Source organism: Dinoponera quadriceps, unplaced genomic scaffold (genome assembly GCF_001313825.1).
Source record: "Dinoponera quadriceps isolate SergipeBrazil2010 unplaced genomic scaffold, ASM131382v1 scaffold628, whole genome shotgun sequence".
Lineage (NCBI taxonomy): Eukaryota > Metazoa > Arthropoda > Insecta > Hymenoptera > Formicidae > Dinoponera > Dinoponera quadriceps.
In genome coordinates, this window is record NW_014554836.1 from 1908953 (window position 1) to 1926021 (window position 17069).

General features: G+C 42.4%; 1 protein-coding gene across 1 annotated transcript; it reads right to left on the bottom strand.

Moving 5' to 3' along the window:
* Nucleotides 1-216: 216 nt before the first annotated feature.
* LOC106742237 (adenylate cyclase type 10-like) lies at nt 217-16595 on the bottom strand. The gene is made up of 32 exons (XM_014614982.1): nt 16586-16595; nt 16379-16484; nt 16059-16304; nt 13720-13807; nt 13440-13596; nt 12909-13073; nt 12668-12790; nt 12021-12232; nt 11650-11841; nt 11006-11201; nt 10837-10916; nt 10577-10713; nt 9934-10157; nt 9710-9816; nt 9170-9294; nt 8689-9052; nt 8403-8609; nt 7879-8159; nt 7096-7379; nt 6571-6717; nt 5632-5790; nt 4989-5209; nt 4595-4802; nt 4120-4347; nt 3660-3842; nt 2999-3120; nt 2234-2490; nt 2004-2124; nt 1385-1568; nt 1223-1269; nt 520-801; nt 217-372 (listed from the first exon to the last, which is right to left on the bottom strand). Exons 1-32 carry the CDS (start codon nt 16593-16595, stop codon nt 217-219), a joined length of 5619 nt encoding a protein of 1872 aa, XP_014470468.1.
* Between the last annotated feature and the right edge of the window lie 474 nt (nt 16596-17069).

Consider the following 17069-nt stretch of genomic DNA (forward strand, 5'->3'; position numbering starts at 1 on the left):
ACCACATAAAGACAAAAAATAAGAAGGCACGTCAACAATAACACCGGCAATCTTGGGCCAGGACTGCGTCCTAAATCACTCATCAGCTTTCGCCGATGATCTTGATTTACGTCGGGTGCTGATAAAAAAATAGATCTTTCAATTCGCTGAAAATTCAGTAGAATAATTGCAAATTTATTACACACGCTAAATACAATCACGCTCTCGTGTTCCTCGCTACAAATACGTGTCAGGTATCGGTAAAGGATAAAGTATCGTAGACCACACTTTGACGCTGAAGTTGCGAACGTACTGCCAAGGCACGAAGTCCAACGATCCCATGTATTCCAACCAATACCGCGCCATATTGTTGTAGACTTTCTCAGCCCACGTCTGCAATGAGGAATTTTTAACCGAGACTCGTTCAGTTTAATTATTCATCTCGGTGAGCGACGAATCGACTACTCGCGTTGAATTCACTTTGGAAAGTGGCGGTTAATCTGATGAATGAAAAGGTGTATTTATTCGTTTTGATGTTACCCTTTCATTCTGTATACTCCACGCCTCGATTAATTTGTTCCCCTGCGCGTTCGCCAGTTTTCGGGCTTTTCGCAGGTAAAATCGCTCGGCCGACTTGTGACCCCGAATAGCATTCAAGTAAGCCGTCAGCAAGTACAAACACGGTTTCACCACCGTCACGTAGTCGGAGGCCTTGTCGAGGCGTCCGATGATCTTGCGAACATCTCGGATTCGATCGAGCAACCCGTCCGAGTGCTTCGTGTTGACACAGCGCAACAACATCAGCAGGTAATACTCCAGTCCCTGTGGAGATTCAATATAATTATAATATGATAATATATTATCATATCATCACCAGATTATTTTTTTTCACGTTCTTAATTAAGAAATAATGAAATATTGAAAGAAAAACAACAATAAGATTGTGATTGCGCATTTCTTTAACATTGAAACTTGCCTCTCGTATATTCAGAAAATTCGGGCAAAGGGGAAACGTTGACTTTACCTTGTAGCACGTGAAAATCCGAGAAAAGTCGCGATCACGATCGATACCTTCTACGTATGCATCTGCACTGTACGCGATCGTATCGGTGAGCGTGTATCCCCTGCGTCGTTGCGTCATTCTCCAATTAGTCGGGATTATCTCATGTTTCATCGTCGTTACTTGAGTTATTGATATTTTTCATTTTCAGATATCGAAGGCGACTGAGCGCCGGATACTTACATCCTGAGCTGGTATATCCACAGGCACGTAAGCAAACGGTGACAGCTCTGTGGGTCGCGCGTCACGCAGAATTTCGATCTGTAAGCTGCGCGAATAATTATATTTAATTCGCGAAGCTCAACGTGTGCTCTTGAGAGTTATCTCGTCTTTTCTTTTCTTTACCGATGTGCTTCTCGTAATAATCGAGAGACGTCTCGTAGGACTGCAGGAGTATACCGGCGTCGATCAAGAGCTCCAAGGAGAGAGCGTGATACCACGTCTTGGCGGACAGATCCACGTCCTCCTCCGCTAAAAAGTACAGCTCTTCCAGCAGGTCGACAGCCTGATTGATGCGTTTCGTCCAAAGCTGTTCGATTCGTGCAATTAGAAAATTATGGGGGAAAATTATGCAATTCTGCGAAAGACGACGTGCGCGACATCCCGAACGATGCAAAGTATCGGAAGTTCTTTGAGAAAAAGAATTCTTCTGAAGATCTTCTAAAAGTAAATTACAATCCAGAAATAAAAATAAATATTACATATATGATGGCAAACATTAAAATAAAACAAAAGCACACACATTAATGGAAACATAAGATCAATAAAAACAATAACTAATGATAAATACATCTTAATAAAAAATAAGTAATCGAACAAGAAATAAGATACTCGTAGGTAGCAACAAATAGGACAATCGACAGGAATGAACAGAAATAGATTAGAATTCGGACATTTGTGTGCGCGTCGTTCGCACCATATCGACGCGAGCGAACGTTTCGGGCGAGACGGCCGCAAGCTTTACCATTATTTCGATTAATGACGGCATAATGGCCAACGACAAGTCATTCAGGTGTAGCGTTCGGGATATCCTCAAAACCTTAACGCCCATGTCGACGGCATCCTCCAACTCGCCTTTCAACGCTCTGCTTTTTCGAAAAGACTCCGAGACGTCAGAATTGTGTCCCAAACTCGTCCCTTTTGGAAGTAATGAGACGCTCAAAGCTGGAGCGTCGGAACTACGCTAAACTCTACCTGACTTGATACATCGCGAAGTAGATCCTCGCCAACATCGCTATTTCCTCGGCGTCGTTCCAGCAGAGCTTCGTCTCTATTACGGTCAACATCAGTTTCTCGATGCATCGTGTTAACTCATTGTCACCGGTGCGACGTGAAATTTGAACGGCTGCTAGATATATTTCGCCTTTCTCCAGGAAGCCGTCGAAGCTCGAGAAGCTCACTTTTAAACTTCGCATGGCGAACATCCTCGCCGTTTTCAATTTGTCTTCCCTCTACAATGTTCGAGCGAGATTATCGTGTTTTAATTTGCGTGTAAGAGAGAGAGAAAGAGAGAGAGAGAGAGAGAGAAAGAGGGAGGTGCTGATAAAAAATTATTTCGAAGCTACGTAATGTTGACTTCAATCTTGTGATAATAATCTTTCATAATAATAATGATAATAATAATCTTTAAATAACCTTAATGTAAATAATAAATAAATAAATATAGTACAAAATAAAATAAATATAAATATAATAAATATAAATATAATCTGAAAATGAATTATGAAGTAAAATATTAAATTAATATTATTAATAATAATAATATTTTATATCCGGCAAACATGATAGTTTTGTCTGACGATCGTTTTTGTCAATGTATGTGAGTCAATGCATCACCGTGAGCGCGAGGCAAAGTCGTCGCGTGTAAGACGATAATTCCAACCCCTTCGCGGTCAGTCGCGCTGATTTCTCGTTGGTCTCACGACGAGGAGGGTCACGCAACTTGCAATGAATTTTCACGGTCATTAGTAGGCCGTAGCACACGACTTTGTGCATTTTCAAAGGGGCACCTTGAAGCGTCATCGCCGCCGCGTAGTACCTTTTAGCCTGAGCGTAGTTCCCCAGCGCGGTGTGCGCGTCGCCTGAGAGACGCGATTAAGATTAATTAGATCGGTATTCATAGTCGTCAGGTCTTATATCTGAGGCCGTCTTAAGTTCATCTTCAGACGCATCGTAGCCAATGAAACGTACAGTGTCTAAAGCTGAACTCAAGACAATCTTAAATATAAGATCTAAGAATACTACAAATATCTCCCTTAGTGTATCAGTACATAGTGCGGGATTTCATGTTAGAAACTTACTACTTAAATTTTTGTGTTGCTTCAACATGGAAAATATATTAAAAAGTAATTTTACACAAATATGTTAAGCTAACATATTCACTTTACCAACATATTACTTTTCTTAACATATTCACCTTATTAAAGTAATAGAAAAATTTCGGCGGAGCCTTTGCGACACACAATTTTTTACTGTGTAGAAATATTTTTCAAGGGGATGGAAGTAATTTTAATTTTTTATATGTAAGAGACATTTTCTGCAATAATTTGTATCGAAATATAATATATATACATATTGATATTAGGTGCGATGTAATATAATATAATATGATATGATATACCTGTTAAAGCTAGAATAAGTCCCCTATTCTTGGCGATCTCTCCCACGTCATTGCCGATCTCGGCAGTCTTCTCGTTCCTCTCGGCGGCGATCGTGAGCAGCTTGATAGCGTACAACGGTTGGGCGATTTGAATCAACCCGGAGCTGTACTCCATCAGAAAGTCGACACTCTTCCCCACCTCGCCTGAGGATTAATTCAACGCCGATAATTACGCAACGTCGACAATTACAAAGCGTTACATTGATTCGTCGATTGGAGTCGTTGACCGCGGAGAATTGAACGCGGCAGAACTCTCGAGATCTCTCAACCCGAAAACTCTGAGGGAGAAGACAGAGCAAATAAAATAAAAAGAAAAGGAAACACCCGACCCTACACGATCGGAAAATTTCGCGAGAAATCCGCACGTTGCGCTGATCAGTCAGCAGCAGCGGTGGAAAAGGGAACAAAACCGTAATTTCACCGCTGTTCTCGATGTGCTGGTGCAACCGCCAGAAGAGGCAACTGATGATATCGTTGCATCGACAACTGCGGTAATCTATGTAGTCGAACGTGTCCAAGCAGCTCGACTGGCTCTGTTCTCTCGTCGCTGCCGGTGCGATGCTCGAGGAAGCGCGTCTCCAGAATTTCGAAGGTCTGCTCGTCGAACGTTCCTTGATCTCCTCGCTACTCCGTGTTACCGTGGGAATATCTGCCCGGAGAAAAATGATTATATATGAATTTTGTCTCTATATTATATCATATATTACTTTATATTATATATTTTATATTTATTATATAATATGTTATGTATATATTATTTTATGTGATTATACGTAAACATTTTTTCTCAGAATAAAAACAAGCTCTTTTGATCGGCAAATGAATCTCGCGCCGGATCCTTCCATTCGATTTCGATTCAGTTTAATTTCAATTCTAAACCGACAGTGGCCGACCACCTTCGTCCACGCCGATGACGTCGAGATACGTCGGCATGATCGACACCCTGTGAGTGTCGTCCGCGAATTCTCGCGACTTCACCGATGACAACGAGATAAATCCGTTTCCTCTCGCGATGGACAATCTTTCCTCGTGCTGTGGATCCGCGAATAACATTCCGCGACGTATCAACGATGTTCTTTTCATTGAGTGTATATTGTTCTTCCTCTGAAAGGAAAATGCGGGAAACAGCGAACGGATAAGTCCTGCCAGCGATAAAAATATACACACTTCTTTTGTGTGTAGGTGTGTGAGCGATTGAAATAAATCGGAAACTCAGATCGGGAAAATTTCGGGGAAGAGGAAGAAGAGAGCGTGTTAATGAATTAACTTTTGTAATCTCCCGCTCCTCACCTTCGAGAACGCGTCTTCGCCGGGAGCTCGAAGAAAAGCGCCGGCGCCGCAGGAGCTGCATTTTTGAGCTCTTTCGCTGTAAATCTCGACCGCTCTCGCGTGATGCTGCCGCTTTTGCTCATCTGACAGTGCGTCGTACACCGTCTTGCGAAACAGATTGACCTTAAATGCCAACGTTTCGCAGTAAACGCCGAAGGGCGAATATATATCGACGATGACCTCTGGGAAAGGGAAAGTCGTGGATACCGTCGTGGATACCGATGAAACACACAATCCTTAATTCACTAAAAATCGTAATTATTTCGGAAACGTTTGCAATCAGAGGACCATCCGTCAATTTCGGGGGTCTTAAATTAATACTGTCGTTAAAAAGACTAAACGAAACGAATGAAAATTAAACAATTTAAATGAATTAGAAAAAATGGATAAGGGAAATTAAGAATGCTTTGAAAATCTAAAGATTAAATTATTTCATATATTGATCGAGTAATTTTGTTCAATATAGAAAGGACACCGGCCTTCAGCTTGACGATTCACCGACTGAGAGTAATCGATTGGACACGGAAACGATTACACTGCATATCGACAGTTACGATAAACCGGCTGATTTATATTCAACCGCAGTCATCAAATATCGACTCACGATGCGTTAAGTGGCAACTGCAAGTCACCAAGTGGTGCATGTCGGAGAAGGTCCGCTGCTCCTTCAATATGCAGAGGACGAGGTCCTCGGCGTGAAAGTCCAGTCGCTGAAACGAGCCGCACTCCAAGATCCTCATGCGAATCATCTCCGAAATTGCGACTGTGATAACAAACACATATGTAACGTTCGTTTAATCGCTTGTCAAAACTCATGAAAGTTTCACAAAGTCACATTTACAGTTTCATTAACGTTTAAATTAACAGATTGGTCTGTTGATCTCATAGAGATCTGAGATCGGTAAAAAATTGCAACCGTTTTTATCAAAGACTCGGATATAACTTGCAATTAATTACCGAAAATATGAAAGTAAATCTAATTTTGAAATATCGCTTTCTTCCATTTTTGCTGGGAAAATCCGAAAAAATCCGTAGAAAATTGAAAAAAATCAGGTTTTTCCCTTTTTCATTCATCCACGGAACAAACACGAAAACAAAACTCGCGGGGGAAATGAAAAAAATCCGGATTTTTATCAAGCCTTTAAAATTAGAAAAGTGAAATTTCATATTAACACATTAACGGCGGGCGATCTCGACGAAAGTATGCTAGGTAGCGCGGCGGCCGCCCGCCTCGTTTTTCGGCCTAGAGCGGGCGATATTTTGTGTGATCATAAAAACTTTAAGGTACAGTCGAGCTAAATCGTATTTACTACGACTCCCGCCTTTAAGCAGCAGTCGGGCTAAATCGTAGTTACTACGACTCCCGCCTTTAAGCAGCAGTCGGGATAAATCGTAGTTACTACGACTCCCGCCTTTAAGCAGCAGTCGAGCTAAATCGTATTTACTACGACTCCCGCCCTTAATGTGTTAATTGAGCGATTTTATACGGATGGAAAATAAGCGTCTCGTAATTGGCCGCTAATTAAAGACTGAAGGAGCTCACTATTAGCGGGGTTATTCTCATTGTCATCCTCACGCGGCATCGCTCTCAGCAACACGTTCCGTTTGAACACCGGGCCCAATGTCGCGGCGCATGTGATGAAGTTTCGCTCGTACGGACTCATCTTCTCATAGATCTTGCACATTAATTCTGGGGACCAAGGAAATGCCTGGTTTGACGTTCCCTGACGTTTCTGCATTTCACTCGCANNCCCCCATTCAGTTCACAAAAATTTTATCGTTTACTGCAGTCTCTACTCTCCTATTTTTGCTTCTTTCCCCTCTTTATATTTTTATCTCCGCTTTAAATTTCAAATTCGAATTTTCGACCTATTGAAGGACTTATAATTATTTCCAGAAATATTTTGTTACCGAAGAATCAATCCGTCTATTTTCTAGCGGTCTCAGATTGATACAGCAGTCACTTTTATCGAAGACATAGAGAAGAAGACATAATCGTCAATTGAGTATCAATTGAAAATAAGAACAATGCATCGGATTAAGAAGCGAGAATTGTGACAAGACTCGCCTTTCATGTCGCGGTCTGTTTCGGAGATCTCGTCCGAGTAACGCCCGTTTACATCGCACACGTCCAAGTGACTCATCTGCGACCAGGGCAGAGGTGGTGGCAGTTCCTGCGGTGTCAGGTCGGCTGGCAGTCTCGTGAGCATACGAACGTCCGGGAAGACGAGGTCACGTTGACTCGCCTCGCTCGGCGTTATCCTAACTAAGTCCAACGCCTTGTTCTGCAGCAGCGACGTGAGATACGTCTCGCACCATCCGATGTGGCCTTCTGTGCAGGTACGCAGGGTTCTCGACGGGAGAAGGTGTCAATGTATCACTTAACGCTTAAAGAACTGCTGGTGGAGACATTTGTCTCCCGATAAGAATTATTCGACGCTTTTGCGAACCCGGGAGCAAGCGTTGGAAATAGAGAAGTCGATGAAACTTTCGGATGTACAATCAGGGAAAAATCAAATAAACGAATAATATCATAAATAGACATTATCGGGGAATAAATGATATATATATGTGTGATTAAAAAATATATAATAAAATAAAATGAAAATCCAACGAAATTAATAAATATATTACATGTATAATAAATATTTATTAATTGTAATGTATACAACCATATAAAAGATATGATAAGATAATTATATATGTATATATAAGACACATAATTTTATGTATATATATAATTGAAAAATTGATGAAAATATTTCTTTTTAATCCTTTTGTCCCTATAATTAGCCGTTTTAACTTCGACGAGTTTCTTACGGAATCCATTAGACGCGTCGCGACAAGATACCTGCTCAATTCTCTGGATATCGCGAGGACATTCAGAAATTGACAAGCAAGCGTCGGAAGCAAGTCCGGATTCAGGCCATTCAGTGTTCGCTTCATCAGCCTCTTGTCTTTATGGATCATCGATTGCACGGAAGGCGTATCTGACCGGGTGTTCGGCTCTTTCGTCAACATTGTCATCGCCATGACAATGTGGTCGTGGTCAAGGACCGAAGATAAAAGTTGCCAGGACCCCTCATCCATGTGCTGAACGTCGTCGAGCAGGATGCAGATCTTGGTTTTGGACTAAAAAAAAAAAACAAGAATGAAATTAGCATTAAAACTCGAAACTAAGCATGTAAAATCAGAATTAGTATTCCAAACGAAAATCAGAATGAAGATCTTGGTTTTCAACTGAAACAATTGACATCAGAATTACGTTAAACAATTGAGACCAGCTCTTCCTGCCGAGAATTGACAATCAGAATTAGATTCAGTATTCTGAACTGGACTTGCGAGTCTTAAATTGATAGAAATTTTTTTACGTACCTGCTTCAATATCGCCTCGAAGATATCGTTGGTCTTTTCGCAACGTCGCCAATCAGACTGGGCGGAGTAAGCCTCTGACAGAGGGAAGCATACTCTCATCAGGTCATTGAGATAGCAGAGGTCCTCGGGCGCGACGATGCCGGCCAGTTTGACGAGCAAGATCTTTTGACGCTCCTCGATCGTTACGCAGTCCTCAGCTTCCAGTAACTGCGAGGAAGGGATTTCAGAAGCTCGCTTCCGTCGCGAAGCACAAAGAAGGGAAGAGCGAGAGGGACCGGCGTTTCACCTGCAGGATAACGTGATATGCCACCGCGTTCGTCTTCTCCGCGTAGGTGACGTGGAGCGAGAGCTCGATCGGCCGTATTTGCCGGTCGCGGACGCTCGCGACGAAGGCGTCCAACAGCCTCGACTTCCCGGACCGGTCGCCACCCTCGATGGAACAAACGGTCGATTTGATAATCTCGGCTATTCCGATCCTCGGAGGAAGAGGAGATTCAAAAATCGTCACCTCGATCAGCATCCCGGAGTAACTCCGTCCGGCCACTCTGATCTCGTCCAAGATGTCGTCGAAGTCGTCCAGCTCTTGCTGCCTGCCCAGGATTGGATAGCAATATTCCGTGGACTTGATGACGTGAGGATCGTCCATTTGCCTACTCAAACGTCGCGCGAAAGGTGTGACGGGAAATGAATTTCTTTTCTTTTTTTGTCCGACGACCGTTCTTCCTGCTAAATTTTCCAGGTAAAACGAAGGAAACATTCGAACTTACGTCGCGTCGCCGAGGTATTCGTACACCTGGCACTTCTCCGACGGTCCCAGCGTCTTCAGACCTCGCGGGCGAAACCGATTCTTCCTGAGACGGCTGTGCAGCACGGTGTCGTAGTCGCAGGAGATCTGCGTGGGCAAATCTCGAGGTGAACTCCTCGGAATAACGGCGCCAAGGAGAAGATAAAAGGCTCGATGGACTCGTGGATAGGAATGCGTTTTTAAAATCAATCGCTCCGTTAAACTGATTGCCAGTATTTTATGTAAAATAGAAGAGTAAATTCTATATATTTTTCTATCTAATTCTATATATTTTTCGTTGCATCATGTATTATTTTATATATTATTGATCCGTATCGTGCATGTCTGCGCTTACACATATGTAGAATATATTAAATAGGCAAACCGATTATTTTGCATGTTTCGCACGTGTGTTATATTCGTTTCAGGTAAGGGATCGTGAAAGATGCGCGGCACACGTGTGTGACGCGTGTGACGAAAATGTTAAGGTGGGCCTGGTCGGAACAAACGAACCGCTAATTACCATGTCGTAGGAAATATCCATTATACCGGCGGCTCTGTTGACAGCCGGCCCGATGACGGTGTAATGCTTTCGCAACGTGTTCCCGACCACACCACAATAGGCTGATCCTACAATTAAACGCGATCAATATATATATATATATCCATTATGTGTACCAATAAATAATAAAAATAAAAAGGATCGAAGTCGGAGAAGAAGGAAAAGAAGAAGAAGCCCAGTCGTACCTGTTGAGACGCCGACGGATACGTCGTAAATCCAGGCGATGCTCTTCACCATCCGCAGTAATTGCATTGCGCAAGCGAGGCCATGTCCACAAGCCTTGTCGACGTTCATTCCTCGTTGTTGATCATCGGGTTGGCGCCCGCTTATCCCGAAAACAACGCGGAAGAAGAGTCTCTTCTCGTGCAAATGTATTGTGTCGATGCGGCCTGCGTATTGCGCGACCACGCTGAAAAACGAATGTTACACATTGCTGCTCGCTCTGTCGTTTGCCGTTAAATATATAATACATTAATATTTACAGAAAAAATCGCGTTATTTTCTTCAATCCTTCCCTCAATAAATATTTCATAATTATTCGTTTATTAATACATGTATGTTTGCACAGGGTGAGGCAATAATTATTGAATGCTGCCGAAATATTAGAGTAGAAGAAGAATTTATCAGAAAATCCATCATATTCTACAAATATAAACTTTTTCTATCCGTTCATCCAATCCGTTAATAAAATATTTTTATTCTTCGGAAATATTCAAAGTGGTAATTACCGACCCACCCCTATATTACATTGAATCATATTGGTTTATTGAATTTTTAACATAATATGATTTATTCAATCGTATAGATTTTGTATATTTATTATTTTACTTGTGCACAAGTAAGAAGCACTTATCCGCCAGGAGAAGCAACTCTTCGCCCGTATACTTGTCGGCAACGATATCGAGGGACACCGTGGTGACGTGTCTGATCACCGTCAGAAACTCCAACGATAGACCCTTTTCGATCTACAAACGATGAGAGAGAGAGAGAGAGAGAGAGAGCATTGAAATCTAAATAATTTTTTGTGAACAACAGTGTTCTATCGTTTTACATTTCCTGAGCCGATACGACTCGCAGCGAAGGATCACCTGTTGGATCACGAACTTCATCAGGTAGCTCTTCATCAGCATGTTGAAATTTGGTTCCGCCATCGTGATCACGGAGATCGCTGGCGGGCAAAAGGAGGAAAGAAACCGTTCGGTGTGCGAACGACTTCGTGCACGATCTTTCTATCTCGCTGTATTCGCGATAACTTACCGATACTGGGAACTCTTTTCTTGATGAGAGCGATCATCGATTCGGAGCGGAAGTCCTGGTCGGTGAACGTCGTACGCAACTTTAAAGACGGCTCGCTCGTGGAATCCGAGATAGATCTGTCTCTCATGTAGATCGATTTGGCCCTCGGCTTCACGTCTCTTGACTTTTCGTCTGGTCTCGCCAACGTCTTGATAATCTGCGAATGTTAACCTTCTGAGTGCAAAACGCTACGCGGAGAGAATAAAGTCCGAATTAACCGAATTAAATACACCCAAAGGCGTTTTGGCCGAAGGAGACGGAAATTTCCCCGCCGGGCGATTTCTCGTAAATGAATAAATAAAGATGCGTTCACATCGCTCGTGAGAGGTCGAGAAACACCGCGGGGTCGAGCGAGGGTCAATCGACGGAGCGGGAAAATTGTTACAACAACTAAAATTCCTTTGCCGGAGGCGACGACGACGACGACACACATCGTGGAGCAGAGGAAAGAATTCATAAAGGCTACGAATAATGAATAAAAAAGTTGGAATAATAGCATGAGGGGGAGAGCTTCGAAAAACTTGGAGTCTGAGGCGGCCCAAACGCGAAAGTTGTCTTTTTAAAATGAAACAGTTGTTATGGTTTCGTTGCTTGTTGCGAGTCACCGCGCGATATATGCGCTTTTCGAGTCTCAAATTAGCGTTCTCTGCGCCAAAAATACACATCGAATGACTTTGCGCATTCCGCAACGAGAAATTATTCAGTAAGCGACCCAGGTAGCACAGTGACGTCAGAGATGTCATGTTGATGTCAATGTTGCCGTTCTCTAATGTCAGTGTACTACTTGGAGATGTGTACTGAGAAAAAAATACTTAAGAATTTATTATGGGAGATATAAGGTTTACCTCGCACAAGACTTGTTTCGTAAAATTTATTTTCTTTCGTGAAATAAAATTGATTTTGCGAAATAAGGTTGATTTCATGAAATAAGGTTGTTTTTCTGCGAGATAAAGTTTATTCTCTCCTCGGTGTATACCTTGACGTTACGCAAGTCTTTGACGACATACTCGTAACGACTCGGCGTACAATGCCGCCAGGCGCTGAACGACAGTACTACGTCGTTGGGCTGTGCTACTTTTCCAGCGTACTTCAAATCGCAGATCGCCGAGCCCTGGACCACGAAATCCCGGACCTCCTCGTTGCCGACCACGCAGAGCGTCACGTCGCCGGCCGAAATCGCGATGTTCGCTGTGCAAGGAGCGCTCATGTGTGCATGTGTATACGTGTATGTGTGCGCTTATGCGCGACGTAATTGATTCACAGAGGGAAGATTGAAGAGTGGTTTTGAAGGCTCGAGAAAAAAGGAAAGGAAAACTGGTAGAAAATGGTTGCTTCCCAATTTTTTTTCCCGCAGATTTCTTCGGTTTCTGCCGCAAGAAAACTTAGTGGTTGGTAGAAAAATTCGTTAAGAAGCATTCACGTGTGTTCGGTTGAAACCTGTGACGTGAATTTTTCCTCTAAAGAAGGTGAAAACGGGAAAAATATGCGGAAAAGTGGGGAGAAGCCTGACTTTTTCCGATCCTTCGAAACTATAGAATTTATCCATTTATTTTTGTTTAATTAATTAATTAATTTTTAAGTTATTTATTTACTAACGAAGTTTCTTCCCTTTTCTTTTTTTACCTTTGGGAATGTAGCCGTTGCGATTAGAGTCTCGGATACGAATCGCGCACTCGATCACGCGTTGCACGGTGTCGAACGTGAATTGGTCGTCGCGTACTTTCCACGCTGCCAGCAATCCTGTCGCTGCGCTTGGCAAATTTTTATTCGTTTCGGGAGAATAGTACAGCTTATTAAGACGGGTGTGTCGGTAAACGAGCGATTAACGACGAGGAGGTCGCTCGAATATTCGCCGCTCGTTCACCGACTCGTCTCATCGTAACTTCCGCACCGGAAAGCTTCAATATGTCTCCTTCGTTCTGGTATATCTCGCGCGCGACTCCGCCGATGTAATTGTCCAATATCGTCATGAACTCCAGACTGCCTATATTTTCGTCCTGAATACATCTCGTGAACAACGTCGAGAGCCCTATCGCGCAGAAATGTTCCATTGAATTAACATTCACATTTTTTCATTAATTTTCAGTTTTAGTCGAAAGCCTCAAGTATCAAATTTCCGAAGAAATTATTATTTTCCTTTAATATATTCGAATCAATATTTATATTTATAATTGATTTTCAATTTCAGCTATCAAATTTCAGACAACAATATTATTTCGAATTTAATGTTTAGCTTTAGTGATAGTTTAGCTAGTGTTAGCTAGTTTAACTTTTACTAAACTTATCTATTTTGATACTTTTAAATCAATTAAAATTAATATTGATATCTTTCGACAAATCTCTAATTCACTGAATGTGAGAAGGAAGTATTTTTGTAGGATCTTTGAGGGTATACAGGCGTCGATCGACAGACCCGAGGTGTTCAGCAACAGTAGAACGGCGCGAAAGTTTCGCGTGCTCTTCTTCGACAAGACGATCCCGCGTAAAATCTCGTCGGATAGGAAAGTCGCCATTAGATGAATCTGCTCATCGAAATCTTGCAGTTGCAACGCCTGGAAAGATCGGATCGGGAAAGAAAGAAGGGGATTTCTCGGACGGTAAAATTGAAATTCGCGATCCGATCGTGAGGGAATGAAAAACGAGGGTGAACAAAGCCGGTGAGACATAAATCGAACCTCTCTCAATGTGAATCTATCCTTTTGGAAAATAGCACCGAACAGATTCGGTATCCAGGATGTAATGTAATTCTCCTCGTCCATTACGCTGTATGCCACAATGGAACAGATGTGATTATAATGTGTCTTCTTCGATAAAACGGCCGAACTATCGAAGGATGTCGAGGATAACGCGCGTTCGTCCTCCGGAACGAATACCCGACTGAATTTGTCAACCGTCCGGTGCACGCAATTGGTCGGGACGGCTGCAACAGTTTTTTTTTACATACTTCAAACACATAAAAAATGACGACGAAACGTGTTCGTGTGATTTATGACATGCGCAATAGATGGTCAGACAGCTGTCAAAATTAAATATGCATATGTCAAAATTACATGTGTACGTAATTTTGACAACTGTCTGATTATCTACCACGCATGTTCGTAGATCATAGTTTCGTCGTATCAAGGTGAAAAATAGATTTCTTTTACGTTTTCTCATGAAGTAACTCTTTAAGAATCTTTCGCTAAAAGACGGAGATCGGAATGTTATTTCTTATGTATATGATATTGAATAATGGAAACAGAATCGGAAGCGAAGCTTTTCTCTTGCAGTTCAAGACACGATTAAACTCACGTATGAAGATCCGTCAGAAGGTAATTTACTGATAAGATGCATGGGAAATTTCACGCAAAATGCGAAGGAAAGCTTTCGTCAATTAGTTCGAAAAATCCTCCCCGGTTTGAAAATTTTGCAAATTGCCGTATATTTATTTGAATCACGCCTCCTTAATTTATTTCCACAACTTTGATAGGGAGGGGGAAAATTAAACGAATCTCTCGTTATTAATAATATACACATGTAAATTCTGAATATGTTTAATTGTACAATCATTTATAAAAATAGTCACTTTTTCAGTCAGACTGATTTTGTTGCTAATAATATATCTCAGATCGACCTTAATTCTCGCATGCATACCGACCAGAGAAATAATCGACATAAACGATCGCGTTGCCAATGATTTGTGCCGTCGGTTATCAGTCTCAACGCGCGAGACGTATTCCTCGTTACAAATAACGATCGAAAATAAAGACTAGGTCAAACGTAATTCTCAGCGGCTCTCTTTCTTTCTCTCTCTCTTTCTCGTGAAAGAGAGACAAACAACGAGCGTTACATAAAAATTCACCCCCCATTCACAGTGGCTTCTCTACCTCTGAAGGAATATTTTCATACTGCAAAATATATTTTCCACACGCGGACAAAGAAAAGAAAACAAAACGGGCGGGATTTCAGAGCGAGAGGAAGATCTTCCCGCTCGATCTGTTTTTTCTTTTCTTTACCTCCTTTTTCGTTTACCCTTTCACCGTTCCTTCCTCGCCGCCGTACCACCTCGAACTTTTCATTTTTTTCTTTTTTCCTCGTGCCTGGATGTGGGTGTCCCCGATATTTCGCTTTTCCCTTCGATCCTCCCCGCATTCGACGTCGGCGCAGCGCCGAGCGAACTTTTTGAATATCTAGCGGACTTCTCGCCGAGAGAGGGAAAGAGAGCGATACCTTTTATTTAAGACTGCGCCTTTATGATCGAACTGCTCCTTCGTTGCGGCAGTTCGATGTGACGCATAAGTTAATGACGTATTGATAGTTTTTTTATATTCGCGAGTCGGCGCTTGTTCGACGTCGCGAGAATGAAATCCCTTATTACTTCCCGGCCCTGATTGGTGGCATATATAAATGATAATATATAGAAAAATAAATAAATAATTATATATATATATCTGTATGTAAAGAGATATAGTAAGGTAGCTAGAGGGAGAGAGTGAGGGAGACAAAAGATATATATATATATATATGATGATATATTTTTATATATTGAGTGGGAGTATACATAGAATTCATTTATGAAGATAAATTCACAACGCCTACCCTGACTAGGGCTCTTCGTGGAGAAAACACTCGCGGTCTCTCATCCGGAGCACGACTTTATTGGATTCATATTTTGTACGCGAGCGCTACGCCGCTCCTAGGAACTTGGATACAGGAAGAAAGAGGGGCGGAGAAGGAGGAAAAGGAAGGAAAATGTGAAAAGAAACTATATTTTTTCTTTCCTTTTTCCTTCCGCTCTCATTCTCTCACTCCCTTATTCTCTCTCTCTTTCTCCCTCTCTCTTTCTCCCTCTCTCCCTCCCTCTCACTCTTACCCTCTTTCTCTTTTTATTCCGCTTGCACATTCAAAATACACAAATACACAATACAATTTACAATACAAATTTACTTTCTTTCTCTTTCAGCGTTCATGCACATAACGGACGCTCGGAGCTCCCGGGCCCTGGGCGCTCCCACTATCCGTGAAAGCCGCACACCGTTTCTTGTAGATGTGCAACATGAAATCCGACATGTTGCCGTACGGCTTGCGGCACAAATTGCACGTAAAGGGGTCGACGCGGCCGTGGTAGCTCATGTGCACGTCGTATACCATCTCGGGATACCTGTTGTTGCAGTGCGGGCACACGTAGTAATCCTCGCTGGGAAGGCAGCCGTACGCCTCCTCGCGCTTCCGGGCCGGTCCGGCGAAATCGTCCGGAGAGGACGATTGGAAAATATCCACTCTGGAAGAAGGAGAGGTGCGGTATGATGCAGCGCGATTGTCAGCGTGCTGAGTGAAACTTTCAAGGGTGAGTACTCTACGTGGGTGCTCTTTTCGGGTTCGCTTTTTTCCTGAAGGAGGACAGATTCCTCCTGTTCGAAAATGTTCAGTATTATTACTGCTGCTATATTGATCTCATTGGCTAAATGATAAATATTATTTTGACACGAATTTGAGGTAAGCGTATACACGCGATATTACAAATACGAAAATATTATTTTTTATTTTTCTTATCGTCCTTACATTTACGCATTTCCGAAAGACCTAATAGAAATGCGCGGAAAATAGAAAGCGGAATACAGAGAGGCTTGAAAATCCGGAAACGACTTATTGTTGCCGAAATAATTGGTTCCACGAGACTCAGATGTCTGGGACGAAACTTGATCGGAAAATTATACTGGATGGCAATGTACTCTGTGACCTTGAAAAATGGCCTTGGAATAACCCCTCAAGTTCGGATCTTTAGTTCGGAAGTTAAGAGGGTCAAATGTTGGCCTGCCACCAGCGTTACGCAATCGGCGTTACCGAATGGCCACCGCGAGAAGGCATTCTTGGATTACACAAAGGGTTATATGATCGGCTCGTTTCAAGGCAATCATGGGCAAAGTCTAACCAAGCAACCTGTGAACTGTCAGTTAACGCTGATGCCGCTGGCCGGTCACTAATTAACCTTTCTAGCTTCTGAACTAAAGGACACTAATTGGACATTATCATAGTGTTTTTTAAA

Excerpts from the sequence above, each read along its gene's own strand:
- LOC106742237 (XM_014614982.1), bottom strand. Across the intron at positions 3,843-4,119 it reads CCAGCACATCGAGAACAGCG|GCGAGGTGGGGAAGAGTGTC; the intron begins GTGAAATTACGG and ends ATTAATCCTCAG. Across the intron at positions 1,569-2,003 it reads CGTCATTAATCGAAATAATG|CTTTGGACGAAACGCATCAA; the intron begins GTAAAGCTTGCG and ends CGAATCGAACAG.